General features: G+C 40.8%; 1 protein-coding gene and 1 pseudogene across 2 annotated transcripts in view; one reads left to right on the forward strand and one right to left on the reverse strand.

The window, feature by feature from the left end:
- The window catches only part of GOT1 (glutamic-oxaloacetic transaminase 1), a 21,818-nt gene extending 16,430 nt beyond the window's left edge, over window positions 1-5,388 (reverse strand). The window contains exon 1 of the mRNA XM_081267537.1: window positions 5,165-5,388. Coding sequence (XP_081123663.1) covers window positions 5,165-5,282 — 118 coding nt within the window. The 5' untranslated portion in view covers window positions 5,283-5,388. The remainder of the gene's footprint in view (window positions 1-5,164) is intronic.
- LOC308634419 (large ribosomal subunit protein uL3-like) lies at window positions 5,281-11,604 on the forward strand (annotated as a pseudogene). Its single transcript has 3 exons — window positions 5,281-5,438; window positions 5,697-5,921; window positions 10,570-11,604. The product of its transcript is annotated as a large ribosomal subunit protein uL3-like (transcript).
- The last annotated feature ends 1,579 nt before the right edge of the window (window positions 11,605-13,183 follow it).

Consider the following 13,183-nt stretch of genomic DNA (forward strand, 5'->3'; position numbering starts at 1 on the left):
TCATTCTTCCTTTCCTTTACTCATTCACTTGACAAAGAATTACTAAATCTACCATAAGCCAGACACATCAGGAAAAGCTACACAGAGATGGAAAAGATAAAATAAGGTACTGTCTGCCTTCCAAGAAGCACAGTACATTAAGTCTTTAATTCTTCTTTGAAGGGTCAGCGATGATTTTACAGAGGATGAGGTATGAAAGATGACAGATTAAAAGACAGGCAAAGGAAGAGGGGTATTCCCGACAGAGGGAACACCTGTGCAAGGTCCCAGAGGCTTGGAGAACACAGGGTTTTTGAGGTTGTGCATTTTCATGGCTTGGAAGTAGTATCCATGGAGGAACAGCAGGGAGTGGCTCAAGGAGTCACTTCTAAGGAACTTCTCTATCCATGGGGAAACCACTAAAGGCAGTGAAGCAAGACTGTGATGTGAACAGCTGTCTATTTTGACAGGATCACTTCAGTGACACCACAGAAAGCAAACTGAAGAGGACAGAGGCAGGTAGCTAAGTCAGAAGGCTCCTGCAACAATCCAGAAGGGGAATCATGAAGTCTTGAATTAAGGTAGAGGCAGAAGGGAACAAAAAGAAGGGAAGATATTCAAAACAGACTTATGAGGTAGAAAAATCAGAACCCGATGACCAAACAAATAAATGTGGAACTGGGGAAAGGGTTGCTAATGGTTCCAAAGTCCCCAGGTAGTTTGGATAACAAGTAGATAGTGGTGATAGAGTTAATGAAGATCTAGAACACAGAACACAGGGGAATAAAAAGAAAAGATGAAGGTCATTCAGAGAAAAGGGCTGGGATGGGAAGATACCATCATTATAGACACTGACATGGCTGAAGCCACAGTAATAGAACAAGGAATTCCGAATTACTTTCTACAGACTAGGCATGGTACTAATACTTTACATTTCTTGACTCTCATTTAATTCTTTTTTTTTTTTAAAAGAGAGAGTGAGAGATGAGAGAGAGAGAGAGAGAGAGAGAGAGAGAGAGAGAGAATTTTTAATATTTATTTTTTAGTTCTCGGCGGACACAACATCTTTGTTGGTATGTGGTGCTGAGGATCCAACCCTGGCCGCACACATGCCAGGCGAGCGCACTACCGCTTGAGCCACATCCCCAGCCCCTCATTTAATTCTTAAAATACCCCAAAAATATCTATTTGGCAAAAAAATTAATTTTCCCAAGATCATAAGGATAATAAAAATTAGACTGCAATAGTATCCAAGAAGCAAGAAGGCATACAAGAACTTTTTTTTTTTTTTTTTTTTTAAGAGCAAGAGATGAAGCAAGCAGCCCCAGGGAACTGTATCAGGAATTTCTTATCAACATTCTTCCCTGCTCCATGCACTAATGCCCTTCTTCCTGGCCTTTCAGAGGTTTCACACAGCTTTCACGTGGGCCTGGCAGTCTTGTTTTGCAGAAGGAAAGAAAAGAAGAACACAGAAAACTAAATGATCCAACTACCACCCTCATCCTCCTCCCAAGTTCTCCACTTCCCTCACCCATCCCCACCCAAGAGCCTATGCAAGTACACCTCCAAGACCCCTAGGAAGGGACCAGGGATCCTCAGAAACACCTGAGATAGTACCTCTTTCCAGCAATTTTGTTTGAAGTACATCTTTCCAACAATTTTATTTGAAGATACTAAGACAACCACACTGAAAACAACAACTATTAAAGCAAACACAGTTTATCTGGGCCAAAAGGAAGCTAAATTTACATGAAAAAAATGGACTAGAGTCTTCGAAGAAATTTTCTGCTGCAGGCTGCAACATCAGGTTAGATCCTTGTCTCCCTACCCTTAAAGCTACTTCAGTCTTCAGTTTTGCAAAGCACTAAAATGATCCACTCAGAAAGAAAGCCTTGTGCTACGGTGGAAAATATGATACTCTGCTCTGTTTAAGTATAAGGAAACTACTGAACTCATCACAGCAAGAAGAAACTCCCTGGGGAAACCATCTGCAAATAGGAACTAGCTAATGAGATTATAGTTGTACTTTATCAAAAATGCCCAACATTTCTAGAACCTCAGCTAAATAACCTTCGTTAGGTTTCATCTTAACTTGGAGGATGGGGAGCATCTTTCCCAAAGTCAGCAATTAATTACATTTCCTTCAAAAAGGATATTCTTGGGGATGTGTGTAAGTAAAGCTGGGACATACCAAAGCTGGAAAGAGAACTTTATTCTACTCTATTTCAATTAGATCCTTATCTGAGCACCTACCATTCATAAAAAGATGGTTCACAGTAACAATTAAAAACATTTAGATATAACATCTTTCATTTACATATCAAATTTCACACCTAACCTCATTCATTTCCTTCTCAACTAACTGATGAGGTCACCAAAATTAACATCTTACAGTACAGTCACAGAATGTGTCAGTGGATCTTGGAGTAGATTTATGGTAGAGTTGAATCTTGAGAGTAAAATTTTAGAGACAGCTCATTCACTTCTGGCTTCTCATTTTACAGACTGAATTGGAAGGATGTTAAATAATCCTCCCAAGGTCATGTCACTGAACCACAGAGCTGGGCCTAGGTCTCCTGGCTTTTCCCACTATAGTCCACTGGCTGTCCCCAGACCATCTAAAGGAACCTAAATAGAGGACTGGGCCTAAGAGACCTGGCTGGAATTCCAGCTCTTCTACTTAGTGGTCACATGACCTCAGGAAAATCTTTTTTCTTTCTAGGCTTCAGCTTCCTTACTTCTAAAGAGTAAATGGTAAGAAGATGGCAGAATGAGATGGACATCATTACCCTCAGTACACTGTGACTGCACATATGGTGCAACGCTTCATTGTGTACGACCAGAGAAAGGAAAAGTTGTGCTGCAATTGTGAACAATGAATCAAAATGCATTCTGCTTTCATATATACCTAATTAAAATAAATAAATAAATTTTTTTAAATGTAAAAAAAAAAAAAAAGGAGTAATGGTTATAAACAACCTTCCAGGTTTGCTATGAGCATTAAATGAGATCACATGCATTACTCATTTGTTCACAGTTCCTGGGTTCCTGGAAAATAATAGATGAGGTGGCCATCTGAGCTAAAGGTGGATTCCAAGCCAATCACTTCTGGCTGAACTGGGAGCTTTTTCTCTGCATAAGCAGTTTATTTCTGAACCAATGTCATATTTCATTTTTCAATTCTTGTGCTGAAAATATTTACAACATCTTTTATAAGATGCATTCAAAGAAATGCCAAAACAACAATAGTGAACATTTATATAACCTTTACTTCTGTGCCAGACATGGTTCTAAATACTTTAAACACATTTAATCTTCACAAAAACCCTGTAAAAAGGTCAAGGGTCATATGCTTTCTCTCATGTATGGAAGCTAGAGAGGAAAAAGAAAGGTGGGAAGGGGTGGGGAATCTCATGAAAATCAAAGGGAGATCAACAGAAGAAAGGGAGGAGGGTGGGAAGAGGGGAGGGAGAGGGAAAGTACGGAGAGTGATTGTGACCAAATGATATTGTTATAGTGTGTGCATGTACAAATATGTAAATGAATCCCATCATTATGTAAAACTATAATGCACTAGTAAAAAAATGTGGAAAGGGGGGGAAAACTGTAAGATTGTTCAAAGGAGATTAAGATAATAAAATCAGAGATTTTAAAAAAAACATATTTAGATTGATACTAATCAATAAAGAAATACTGGTAGGTTCAGGATTAAAAGCTTGAATGGTACCCATTCAAATTTAATTTGAAACAATCTTGTACTATTTCTCCCAGTCTGAGGTCTGCTAAAAACATCACATTCCTTCTATGGGCAGACAATGCAGTATTGACTTTTTAAAAAATGCTTTATTATGAAAGGTTTCAAACATATACAAAAGTTGAGAGAATATTCATGTATGCCATGTGCCTACCACCCAACTTCAAAAAACCATTACTTTTTAATGATTTTTCTACCCTCACCCCTCCTCCTTTACTCCTTGGTGAAGCTTTTGCTCTTTGGAGTTTTGTTGTTGTTTGTTTCGTTTTTAAACAAGCACTCTGTACAGACACAAATATTGTCTATGGGAAGCACAATTCTGAATATCCCTCTTGTCACCCTATACTACAAAATAATTTCAATTTTTATTTCCAAAATTTCTAATCCTCTTATTCTAAGCCTATTTCCTCCCCTGGGACATCAGCCTACTCATTTTCATATTCCTGGCTGGCCTTTTTTATGTGGCAAAAAAAAAAAAAATCAAGAAAGTGTCTGTGGCACTTCAAACATACAAATGAGAATGATTGGAATAACAAATTCACCAGAAAAGGTTAGAGTTAAAAGGAATTTCAGAGGCTTTGAAATACAAATATTTTTCTTGACAGATGGGTAAACTGAGGCCAATGCTCTGAGTTGTTCAAGGCCCAAGAAATACAATAAAAAAATGAAGACAAGGGAAGGAAAGGTACTTGGGAATAAGAATGATCAAATTACGTTGTGTGTATGAACATGGCTATGTATAACTATAATACACTAATTAAAAACAAAAAGAAAAAAGAAATGAAGACAAGGATATGTGGAAAGTAAGATCTACTCCACCGTATCTACCCATTCCTACCACATCTGTGAGGGTCAGAACCATCTTCCTAGATCCCTCCAGGCAGTATTAACACATCTCAGAAGCATTTCAGATCTCTGATGTGCAACACTTGCTGATTTTGAAATCCTTGAAAACAAAACCAAGCCTCAGTCTTCCCCCACAAAGTTTAATAGGGTATATTCAACACTTGGTGATCACTCAAATATTTACCAGATCAAAGCTCCCTAAGGCTAACAGTTCTCTTTTACACACTCCCCAGCTACTAGGACCCCAAGCCTACGAAGCTTATTTCCACCCCCTATTTTCCAAGCCTATTTTCCTCCCTCTCTTTACAATCCTTTGATGTAGTATAAAGAACACAGGATGGGGAATCAGAAAGAATGCATTTGTGTTCTGGCTACTATACCTATTTTGAGTGACCTTGAACACATCTCCCATTTCCAGGGCCTCCATATCCCCATCTGTAAAATGGGCAAGTTGAACGAAACTCTGTGATCCTGCCTCCTCTCCAGGGTGCCCCTCTCCAGGCAGTGTCCAGCCGGGCCTTAGACTCCAGGCCGGGGTTGGGTCCGCTCCCACGCTGCTCACATTCCAGGGCACAGCATCCTTACCTCCTACTCCCAAGTTGACCTTGCGGGGGTCTGGATCCTCCCGGAAGTCAGCCGTGAGCTTAAAGACAAGGACGGGCTGGGCCTGCGGAACCTCGGCAAAGACTGACGGAGGCGCCATGGATACAGAGCAGGAATCTGCGGAGAGCCTTGACAGGGAACCTGGAGCTAGCTGCTCGGTTGGGGCTCGGTTCAGCGACTGGAGGAGACGCTCACCTTCACTAGCTGGCGGAGGCGGGCTCCCGGCCTCCAATAGTCGAGCCGCGTCCGGAGCTTGGCAACGCGAATAACCAATCACAAGCTCCTGACTAAACCAGAGAGGAAGGAGGGGATGCTATTAGCCAATCCAAGAAGAGAATCTTATTGGAGGCCGGTAATGATGCAACCAATGCTATTTACGCTGACGGAGAAGGGGGGGGAGACTAGGGTTGATTGGCAGAGCGTGTTCCAATCACTGAGGCTTTTATTCCTTGGGGGCTGAGAGGAGGAACCCAGCGGCCGGAGTCCCCACGGGGCATCCTCCTTGACCTTCCAGGACCAGAAGACGAGGGGGAGGTGGCCAGCGGGAATTCCGAAGGACGGGTCCTTCTGTTCCCGCTGAGGAGATGGTGTCACTGCCAGGCCTGGCTGCGCGCAAGTTCCTGACCCGACCGGGCCGGGCTGGCAGCCAAATCCCCGGCGTTTGTACATGGGATGGGCGTCTACAGCCTAGACGTGCAGCTCGGGAGGCCACGCGGGCGACCTTGACCGTCCCCGCCGGGTGTTTCCCCCAGAAAGAAATGTGGATGTGCTCCCTGCCTTGGTTGCTGACAGGAAGATCTTTCTAAAAATGGGCGATGATCACGAATCCCTTTCTACCGCTCTTCTAGTTTGAGAATTTTGCTCCGCAGTTCCTTACAAAGAGGGTCTTGGTCCTCAAGGGACCTTCAGGAACCCTAAGGAAGGGGCTGGAGTCCTGGCTCAGCGGCAGCGGGCTTGCCTAGCACACGCGAGGCACTGGGTTCCATCCTCAGCAGTGTCCATCTACAACTAAAAAAAAATGTTTCCAAAAAAACCCTCCCTCCGCAGCTGTCTTCCCACTCATGCACTGGGCCAGATATTGCTGTCATTTTGTCAGGCTATTCCTTTCCCTGAGAGTCTTTCCACGCCAGTCTCCTTCTGCACCTATTGTGTGACCTTGAAGACCAACACCAAATGTCAAGCCTCCCCTTAACCCTCATTCTAGTCAAAATTGTTTTCCTGTGCTTCTGTGCTTTGTTGGCCATATTACAATTTTAGGAAATATCCTTATGGTGAGGAACCTGGCTCCAGAGCCAGACTACTTGAGTTTGCATTCTGGTTATCTCTTACTAACTAAAGCAAGTTTAGGCAAGTTATTTAACCTCTTTGTTCCAGCTGTGTGAAGTGGAAATAATAATATTTTCCTCAGGGTTGTTGTGGGAATTATGTGAGTTAATACACATTAAGTGTTTAGTTGCATATAATAAGCACCCTACAAATGTTAACTATTGTTATTGCACATCTGCCTCACCCCATGTAGATGCTTTTTGGCCAGGGATTTAACCTGTATAAGTCCCCCCTCCGTTTCTTGTACTTACTAACAACAAATGCTGGAGTTAGTTCTCTTGTTGTCTCTGAAGAAAATGTTATAGACTCTAATCATCAGATAATATGACAAATCTTAAAATGAATTTTCCATTCAAAATATAAGCCAAAGTACTTAGTGTAACACCTGCTGACCTTTTGTATCATCTACTTCTTTTTTGGAAACTTTGCCTCTGGTTCTAAAGGTAACTGCCCTCGGTGTTTCATTAATAACAGTTTCCTCCACAGATTGCAAGGTAGCACTGAAGGTCAAATGATAATGAACTTTTGGTGCCTCCAAAGGCAGAGGCAGAGGGCAACTGCTGAGAGGGGTGTTCCACAACCTTGCCCTCCCAGAATTTGATTTATAAGTATGATCTTCACAGTATTGGCCAACAATATCCTGGTCACTCTCTGCGTCATTCCCAGCAAGAAAAACAAGCCTAGCTTGCCTAAATATTATCAGTTGTGCTAAGACTAAATAAAACTTATTGACATAGTAATCAGCTCCATAATCAAGCCAATGCTGATAGGGACAAAGTGTCATATGAAGTGGGTTTTTTTTTTTTTTTCATGTCCCCATAATATCCACTCTGAATTTTAGAAAGGACAGTAACTGAGGATGGGTAGGGACAAGGAGAGAATCCTATATATCATATGGGATCCAAGTCTCCAACTCTTTTCCTCAGGAATGAAAGGATTTTAGAGATTAAGTTTAGTACTGTTCTGTCTTGAGCTCTTAAGTCTGTCCCCTTAAGTAAAATACCAATCTTGAAATAAACAAAATGCCTTCTAGGTCATGGCTAAATTTAACACTTAGAATTGACTCAACACTGCCTCCTTGCTGAAACAAAAGACTCACAGAGTCTAATACCACACAATCAGGTAGGCAGCCTGGCAAAGTGGCTAGGGAATGGGCAGTAAGGGTCAGAAGAGAAAGGGGCTGGCATTCTCATTGCTTCCTGACTTCCTTAAAACGATCTGTTCAAGCATTCTGCCTACTATATTCCTTCTGACTTGTTTCCCTCTTCTCACAAGAACTGGAAAACAGGAACTAAGAGCCCACACAGCAACAGCTATATCTGTAATGAATTTCTTTAGATATACACTCTTGGAAATCTGAAACCTTCAGGGCTGTTCCAGAACATAAGAGGCAGGACAGCAGTGGACACTGCCTGGTCCTCTAAGCAAATTCATACCAGCTTATTTTACTCAGTCTTGCCCCTACAAATACCCAGGAGGTCTACTAAACTTAAGAAGAAGTCAGGAGAGGGAGGAGTTTACACTTTTTGCACTCAAGTACATAATGCTTTGGGGATGGTTATATTTGGGCCTATGCTGTCACTAAGGGTAGGGTATTATTTGGAAACTGAGTTGTAGGCTGAACAAATATTTCTTTTAAAAAACAAAGTTTTTTATGGGTATGGTGGTACATGTCTCTAATCCTAGCTACTCAGGAAACTGAAGCAGGAGGATCAAAAATTGGAGGTTAGCCTTGGTAATTTAGACAGACCCTGTCTAAAAATAAAAATAATTATTTCTCCATTTTTGTAGAATTTTCTTTTTAATCCTTTACTTTTCTTTACTGAATTCTTTTAATTCTGGAGAAAAATAGGTCTTTTTCAACAAAAATCTTTGTAATATAATTGATAAATGACTGTCAATTTCTAAAAAGGGGGCGGGGGCTGGGGATGTAGCTCAGTGGTAGAATGCTTGTCTTGCATGTGTGATGTCCTGGGTTCAAGTTCAGTTCTGGGGAAAAAAATACTATAAAAGATCTGTTCAAGGGGCTGGGGTTGTGGCTCAGTGGTAAAGCGCTTGCCTAGCATGTGTGAGGCACTGGGTTCAATTCTCAGCACTGCATATAAATAAATAAATAAAGGCCCATCAACAACTAAAAATACATATACAATTTTTTTAAAAAAGAAAGAAATCCACTCAAGCATTGTAGTGTGGCCAGGTGTGGTGGTACATGCCTTTAATCCCACTGGCTCAGGAGGCTAAAGCAGTAGGATGCCAAGTTCAAAGCCAGCCTTAGCATCTTAGCAAGGCTCTAAGCAACTCAGTGAGACCCCATCTCTATATAAGATATAACAAAAGGGCTAGGATGTAACTCAGTGGTTAAGTGCCCCTGGATTCAATCCCTGGTACCAAAAGGAAAGAAAAGAAAAGAGTCATAGTGTGGCTAAATAGTGGGCGGTAAGAGCCCCACTCAGGAGTTATTTTTCTCCCACTGTAATAAGGAGTCTCTTGATGATGAACCTGTTTGCTGACCAACCTCTATGCCAAAATTAACTAGCTTATATCCTGGTTGAGTCTCGATGAAATCCTATCTCCTTGATTCTCTACCTCCCTCCCTTATGTATGACCCCTTTCCCGACCTACACACATGGAACTGGACCAAGCGAGGATTCTTGCTTCCTGTCTCATAGAAAGGCATATCTGAGTCCTGGAATGGACGAAGTCTAAGGTTAGTTCTTGAACTGGGAACCCACCTATGCATGACTTTATTTAAAGTTACTGAGCTGGGCATGGTGATGTGTGCCTATAAATTCCCAGCTACTGGGGAGCCTGAAGCAGGAGGATCACAAGATTAAAGGCCAGCCTCAACAACTTAGTGAGACCTTGTCTCAAAATAAAAAGAACCAGGGATTTAAATCAGTGGTAAAGCGTCTCTGGGTTCACATTTCCTAAGGATGGGTGGCAGGGGGAGGTGCTGAGATTTTTAACAGATATCAACAGGATTCAGAACTTTTGATGGTTTCAACTAAGTGTTGATTGCAATGAATTTCCAGGGCATCATTTAGAAAGTGTTGTGCTGTAGAGTTTTTGTACTTTACTTTAGAAACAGTATAGCATAATGGTTAAAAGCATGGCCTCTGGAATTAAATTTCTTCTGTATGCCTCAGTTTCCTCATCTATAACATGAGGATAATAATTCTACACCATGGTTTTGTCATGAAGATTAAATGAATTCATATAATTAAATGATTTCATGTAAAACTCTTTAAACTATATCTGATACTTAATAAAACTTCAATAAGTATTTGAGCTTCCCACTTCTCCTTCTCCTCCTCTTCCTCCTTATCCTCATCATCATCATGAATATTGTTTCCAAGCACTTGGCTTTGATACTTATTTATTTTTTTAAATGAATGATAAGCCACATAGGGTTGGGCCTGAAATAAAATTGTAACTTTGCTTCTTACTAGTTTTGAAACTCTGAGTAAATTACTTATATGTCAGTTTTGGTATTCCTACCTGTAAATTTTAATACATATATGTGTATATATATATATATATATATATATATATATATATATATATATATATGTAATATACATGTATATATGCATATATATATATAAAATATACATGTTTATATGTATATATGTGTGTATATAATACACATGTATATGTAGACAGGGGGATATACACATAGTTGTAGAAACTACGATTATTGTCACAGATATTACATTTACTGCCTAACTGTGGTGTAATAGGCTAACTCTCTTTGAAATCTATCTGATCTGGCCTCTTTCAGGCATGCGCTTCAAAATATTTTTTAAATGAAAAAGAAAGCAGATAAGACAATTTTTAAAGTATCTAAAATCCCCCCCAAAAAAAAAAGAAAAGAAAAACTTTGTAGATATCTGTAAATTCCCAAAGCAATTTAAAGGTAACAAGACCATATAATTAATTAATTTGCAAGTGTGTTAATACTAGCCCTTTGTATTCTATACTGCCTTTTTCTGAAGAATAAAAAGTGTTTTAGAGCCTTATCTATGGGCTTTGATGTCTCATATGAAGTTCTTTGCTCCCAGATGTGGATCCTTGGGCTTCTTTACTTGGCAGTGCAGCATCAGGCACCATGGAAAGGTAAGGAGATTCCCCTTGGAAGATGGACCATTCCAAGTCCATCCACCCCACAGCCTTTCTGGGCTTCAAGGTTGGCATGACTCACATTGTATGCCAGGATCCAGAGTGAACAAGAAGGAAGTTGTAAAGGCTGTGACCACTGTGGAGACGCCACGTGGGGCAATTGTAGGAACTGTGTGTTCTATGGAAACCTCTGGAGGCCTCAGGACCTACAAGACCATCTTTGCAGAGTACATTAGTGCACACGATTACTTACATAAGAACTGGCATAGACCTAAGAAGAAGGCCTTCACCAAATTCTGCAAGAAATGGCAGGATGACAGGGACAAGAAGCAGCTAAAGAAGGACTTTAGCAGCTTGAAGTACTGCCAGATCATCTGCATTATTGCCCACCCTCAGATGCACCTGCTTACTATATGCCAGAAGGCCCACCTGATGGAGATCCAGGTGATTAAGGGATATTGTGGCCCATGAACTTGACTGATTTCAGGAGAGGCTAGAGCAGCATGTCCCCATGAACCAGGTGCTTGGGCAGGATAAGATAATCAATGTTACTGGGGTGACCAAAGGCAAACGCTACAAAGGAGTCACCAGTCACTGGCACATCAAGAAACTGCCCCATAAGACCCACCAAGGGTTGTGCTAGATTGTCTTATTGGAGCATGACACCCTGCCCATATGGCCTTCTCTATGGCAAAGGTTGGACAGAAGGCTACTGTCACCACACTGAGATCAACAAGATCTACAAGAATGATCAAGGCTACCTTATTAAGGACAGCAAACTGATCAAGAACAATGCCTCCACTGACGATACCTGTCTGAAAAGAGCATCAACCCTCTGGGTGGTTTTATCCACAATGGTGAAGTGACCCGATGACTTTGTCATCCTGAAAGTCTGTGTGGTGGGATCCAAAAAGCAGTTGCTCACCTTCCATATGTCCTTGCTGATAAGGCACAGAACTAAAGAAGATCAACCTTAAGTTCATGGTCACCAATTCCAAGTTTGGCCACAGCCAATTCTAGACAATGGAGGAGAAAAAAAAAAAGTGTTCATGGGACCACTTTAAAAAGACAGGATTGAGAAGGAAGAAGGTGCTTAATTCAGGGACAGGTTGTGCAGTTGGCAGGATCTTAATAAAAGTTGTTTTCCAGTGGGGGAGAAAAAGTGTTTTTGAAACACAATTCCACTCTACTCAAAAACAAAAACAAACAAAAAACACAAAGAAAGAAATGGAGGGCTGGGGTTGTGGCTCAGTGGTAGAGAGCTTGCCTAGCACATGCGAGGCCCTGAGTTCGATCCTCAGCAACACATAAAAATAAATAAATAAAGATATTGTGTCCAACTAAAAAATAAATATTTAAAAAAGAGAAAGAAATGGATTACCTGAGCAAAAAATCAAATGAAGACACTCCAATTCACAAAAGAATGCGAAGGCTATAGGCCTTAAAGTCAGAAAAGATCTCCCCCTCCTTGCCCTGCTCCCTAAACCATCTATCACAGATAGTGTCTTGCTGCTAAAGCAAAGTCTTAAGCTCTATCCCCCTAAGTTGTGATGTCCTTTGCAGGGGAAGGGCTGTCCTGAAATCCCTGGCTTTGGTACAAGATGAATATAAATGAAGAAATAATGAAAGTAACAAATTCAATGTGTTTGCCAAGAACACACTGTCTTTAAAACATGTGAAAAATGGTTTAGAACAACGTAGCAGATTGTCAATCTTGCCCAAAACCAGCAGGATTTATTTTTAACACTTTTAACATCCAGCAGTAGAGGGCAGCACTATCCTTCTTTTTCAAAATGCTAAGCCCCTGACAGTTGTATCTGTGTGTTAGCTTTAACCAGACACACTTTGGGGGTAGGGTTGGGAGTGGGGAGGAACAGAGGCTTTTTCTTATTGTTTGGGTGATATTGTAGAAATAATTTCAGAGCTTATATTGCCTCGAAGTGGTAGAAAAGGTAATTGGTGAAAAGCACAGGTTTTAGTTGTCCCACTGGCTCTGGATATGGTTTCTACAAAGGTAAACAGAAGCTTGACCCTGGGTAATCAGATGGGGTTATTGTGTGAACACACCTCATGTTCCTGTACTTTCTGGATAGAAGTCAACCTATGAAGTAGCAGGATGTGGTTTTTTAAATGTGTGTAAGGCATGTGGGCTTAGCCCCAATGACTGCTTCTGAATTCTTACTATCTTTATTCTGATCCATGTGTTCCTTTCTGACATACCTGGGTCAGATAAGAACTATCTCAAAAATAGCACATATGTTATGATTTTGAAGAATGATGTCAGACATTATGAGTAAGGAACATCTAACAATAAAAGGGCTATGTGTAAAGCAGTGGAATTGAATACTTTTATGCTAGTCCTCACTGTATCACAGTGTGATTGGAGAAAAAAAAATTGTGATTTTTGTACTAAAAGTCACTCCATGCTCTAAGGCAGGAAGATAGAGAAGAATGAATTATTCTAATTGTAGCAAATATATAACCAAATATTCCCAGTGCATTTGGGTTCTATACTAGCCCTGAAAATGTTTCTGGCAGCAAAACTTCAATGCCAAT

The sequence above is a fragment of the Spermophilus citellus genome (assembly GCF_964194105.1).
Source record: "Spermophilus citellus genome assembly, chromosome: 15".
NCBI lineage: Eukaryota > Metazoa > Chordata > Mammalia > Rodentia > Sciuridae > Spermophilus > Spermophilus citellus.